Source organism: Buceros rhinoceros, unplaced genomic scaffold, assembly GCF_000710305.1.
Source record: "Buceros rhinoceros silvestris isolate BGI_N320 unplaced genomic scaffold, ASM71030v1 scaffold45560, whole genome shotgun sequence".
NCBI lineage: Eukaryota > Metazoa > Chordata > Aves > Bucerotiformes > Bucerotidae > Buceros > Buceros rhinoceros.
In genome coordinates this window covers 34,358-38,940 of record NW_010389864.1, presented here as the reverse complement: position 1 = coordinate 38,940, position 4,583 = coordinate 34,358, and the positions used below count along the sequence as shown (strand labels likewise).

General features: G+C 37.0%; 1 protein-coding gene across 1 annotated transcript in view; it reads right to left on the bottom strand.

Annotated features, from left to right (window-relative positions):
- Positions 1 to 1,055: 1,055 nt before the first annotated feature.
- Positions 1,056 to 4,583, bottom strand: part of LOC104492812 (DENN domain-containing protein 1B-like) — a gene marked incomplete at its 5' end in the record, with an annotated part of 37,822 nt that continues 34,294 nt past the window's right edge. The window contains 1 exon segment of the mRNA XM_010135415.1: positions 1,056 to 1,175. Within this exon segment, the coding sequence (XP_010133717.1) occupies positions 1,056 to 1,175 (120 nt within the window).

Genomic DNA, 4,583 nt, shown 5'->3' with positions numbered 1-4,583 from the left:
TTATATTTTTATTTACATTTCATTACTGTATAAAATAAAGCACAGTAAAATGAAAGGAGTCCAATTCTATGATAATTATTTCCTTATCTTTTACATGATTAGGAAAAACATATTTTCACAGGACTTCTACAAACTATCATCCTTTCATAAATCTTCACTTTAGACACTGGCCTCTGATTAACACCAAATGTTTTTGAAAATTGGAAGATTCTACACATAATGAATTTCCCTTATCTATCACGGTAGTATATCTTCAAAGAAGTCCACTAGATTATTTAAAAATTAACTCCCAAGCCTCAGTCCAGAGGCTCAATTCCAGATATTTACATGCAAATATATACTTCTATGAGTCTTCTGATTTCATTCAGATTTTCCTTGATTTTCCTAAAAATCTAGTAATAAGTTTCTTAACACCCTTTTGATGCCACGGGGTCACGTGTTGAAAAGGGAGGAAAAAAAGAGTTACAGAATAAAATCAAAGAAAAAATTAATTTCAAAGACTCTGATAAAACCATTACTGAGCTGTGCCAGACATTCAAAAATTTGTACTCTGTTAGTTCATAAACTGCATCAGCCAGAATATTCTTCAGGCCACCCCTATGGCTCGGGTTTGTAACGTTCTCTGTGTGCGTACTTCAAAAAGCCTAGCAATGAAAACTGCCATTACAGTATGAATCCAGTCGTTAAAGGGAACGCCACTGAAGTCTGATTGAAGCAAGCACTGTGCTGTTTACGTTCTTTGGTCATGAGCCAAGAGAGCTGAAAATGAAGCTCAACCATCAAGCTGGGAGAGCCATGATTCTTCTCGTTTGGATGAGCTGCTGACTGGCTCTGAAGAGATGCTGCACTGGCTCTGCACTCTGGCATTATTTTTTCCTTGAATTTCGCCCTCACCGCCAATCTTTTTAACTAAAGATTTAAAAATAGAAAAAACCTGTGATGACTCTTTACACAAACACTTGTACTTATATTTTATCCCAGAGTTTCATAAGCTGACTGAAAGGAAAACGTATTTAAATCGCATGTGTTTTAAAAAGAAAATCAGTAAACGTGGGTCATTTACCCTCTCATACCTGTTTAAACAGTTGAAGATTAACAGCGGTTTCCAGGAACTGCTTTGTAGTACTGGAACGATGCTTCACAAAACTATTCTCACAGAAAGTTATAGGCTCTCCCTGAAAAACACAAGCAGAAAAAGTTAGATGGTAACTAGAGTATATAAATACATTAATTTATTTCAAATTTTCCATTATTAATTCATTTGTTTCTTCGTAGTCAATACATACAAATATTCCCTTTCCATCAATCTTGATAAACGTGCATCCAATTAAACAGACATAGACAACAACAAAAAAAGTCCCAAATCATCAAACAATGATACAAAATACATGTTGCAATTGAACCTCTGGTTTATGAAGTCAGTCTACAAAATACACATTGCAAGGACAAATTAAAGTGGTTCACATTTGGTTCATATTACCTTTACAGCACTCTTCATTAAAAATTTCAAGGAAATGGTTCAAATTTGGAGGAAGAGCAGGACCGCTGCTTCAAATAATTTAAGATGCATTATTGTTCAGGATTACTCTGATTCCTTGGCATGTCAAACCACCAATATTAGTAAAGCGAAACTCAAATTCACACCAAAAACATGTATCTGCACCAAATTATTTTTATATTTATTCTACCAAAACACAAGAATACTGATATATTGATATCGATATAGTGAATTACACTGCTGATTTAACAGGAAGTCATTGTAATACACATCTATTTTATTTTTACACAAAACAAAAGCTACGAACTTGTTTGGAACATTGTTGTGGAGACAGTCTGAACAGATGAGATTAATATCCAATACAATAAAACTTACTTCCCTAACAAGGGAAAGGCACATAGCCTATCATTACCAAAAACCCTTCATCAAATACTCTGATGTGGAAAAAACATAAACAGGTATTCACTGAAAATTAAGTGTTTGTTGAAAACAGCACTCATTTAAAAATAAAAGATGCTACAAGAAGATTAAAACCAATCAAACTGTTATTCCTTGATTTCATTTAAAATGTGCTATCTTCAGTGTGCACAGCTAACTGATGATTCTGATGTGTGTTCTCTCCAAACCCGTTAGTTCTTGTCGATACTTTGTGATAAACACTTGAAGCTGTTCAGCATAACTGGCTCAATAAATAACAGGTACATTACACAGTCTGTGTCGTGATCAAGGGATGTGAACTGATTTCACCATAAAGCCAAAAGGCCTCTCACCCAAGTTTACAAAAACCAAAATAATTACCAGATTAGAAACAATTACAAAGGTCTCAAAGACAGAAAATTTGGAATCCAACAAAAAGCCACTCCTAAATCTACCACAGAATATTTTACTACCCAAAAGCTACATATACAGTGCAGTCCCCCAGCAGAATAAAAGACACCTCAGCCATGCAAACGATAAGAAGATCAGAGTCAGCTGCTCTACTGATCTCCACAATAGCTCCAACTGTTAGCCACTTGAAGGACAAATTTATTCATGCCCATGACCACCACAGCTTTCTGCTCCTAACCCTGTTTAACTCTACATGCTACTTCAGGCATTTTCCTGTCACTTTGGCTGACTGCGCAGTTACGAGCTTCCAGAATATCACAGAGCGTTTTCTGCATTTGACCCAGATGAGTTTGGTGGAGCTGCTCAAAATCACTTTCAACTGCTCTTTACACCTTGCACTTTGTTTTTAAGGGTTCAAGTATGATCCACAGACATGTGGCAGTAAAAACACTGATGTGATTTTTAAATCCTACTATCAAAAGCTTCCTTCTTTTTAAGTCTCTCTTTTAAGAGGTCCAATCCTACTCAGCAAAGTACTCAAGTTCATGTTTAATTTGTTTTTAAGTTTAACATCCTTACTTCTTCACGGAACCTCTGATTTTAGAAAAGAAATCTCACTGGAAGAGCTAGAAGCTATACCATTACCTACCTCAGCCCTCCCCCTTTCTCATGGTAGCTGGAATGCCATGATACACAAACCCATCTCAGTACGCAGGTCTCCAGGAGTAGCACCCAAGTTACTCCAACTACTACTCACCCGGAGATAACTGGTGAACACTGTACACATGCAGGACATGCTGGATCTGCCAAAGAGCCTGAAATGTCTGTGGTACTTTAAAGAGCAGTGCCTTCCTGACCCACTTTGCATTAGCTCTTCCTGAGCTCCTAAAGACTCTTGTCTCAAGATGACCCCAAGCTACTTAGCAAATTCAAAGTGCATCAAAACAAATGGAATAGTCTGCAGTCAGACATGGTGGTACAAGACACAGAGTTCCTGAGGGCAGACTCTCTTCTCAGCTGTCGTTCTTCCAAAAAATTTCAAGGCAGCAAATTGTAACAACTCCTTATTTATATATATTTTTAGTTGGTTTTGATTTTGTTGTTATTTCTATAAATACAGAGGCTTTATAGGAATACAGAGCTGACTAAATGATGGCTCATGATATATTATGAAACATTAAATTTAGGATCACAGAGAGAAAATGGTATTTTCAAAATATAGTATTTAGAAAAATTAAAGCTATGCTCTGCCTCCACTGCCACTTTCCCAATTGTCTTGGGAGAAATGAAATAGGAAAAGAGGTTATCTCCCAGCAGAAAACTGGCACACTTGCTCTGCCTTTCAGATCAGCCTGGGAAGAGGCAGCAGTTGGACAGCTGTACTTGATGGCTCTCCTCCCGTCTACGCCATGTCGTGGAGCACCAGGAAATGGTAGTTCCACACAGGGGTTTAGTGCACGGCTGTATTGTTTTCCCAAATACTTTCCTTTAACCGCTGGATGCTTCGGATAATTCGTAAGCACTCATGCATTGATGCATCTGTTCCCTTATCAGTACAGTTCAGAGACAGAATATTCCTTAGCCAAAAATTTACTCAGATCCATAGAAGTTCATAACCAAAAGTCATCTATATTATTTGAACCTACCAAAAGCAGGAGTGCTTTGAAAATTTGAGTAGGTTTAAAGCTCAAACCTGTTCAGCACATGAAAACAAGAAATTCTGTTGAAAGCTGCAGAAATTCCACACTGAAGTTTTCTCCGGTTATCTGCTGTAACTTCACTGAAATTGCATTAAATAATACAATTAACTCCTAGATCTTTTTTTCCCAAGGCTCTGAACAGCAAAACTGTTTTCCAAATAAAACTTTTACAAATTTGCAAGATTATTACTGTAAACACGAAGTCTTTTGAGGTGCTATTTAAAAAATAATTTATTGAGTCAGTATAAACAAAAATAGCTCTAGAAGTTTTTGTACACAAAGCTTATAAAATTCTTGTTTCTGCAAACACAACCAGGCACCGGCTGGAAAATGAGTTTTGCAGGAAGGCTCCACTGGTATTTAACTCCTAGACCATCAAATGGCCCCTGTCGTATTGATCTACAATGTACTTTCAAAACAAGTTCGATCAAAACCCAGCGGGGACTCTACGCTGAAAAGCAGACAGCTAATACTCAGACCAAACAATCTATGCCCAAACAAGATAGCCGTCCTTTTAACAACAGTTGCTATAGAATTTTCTTCCCATTTCATAGCCT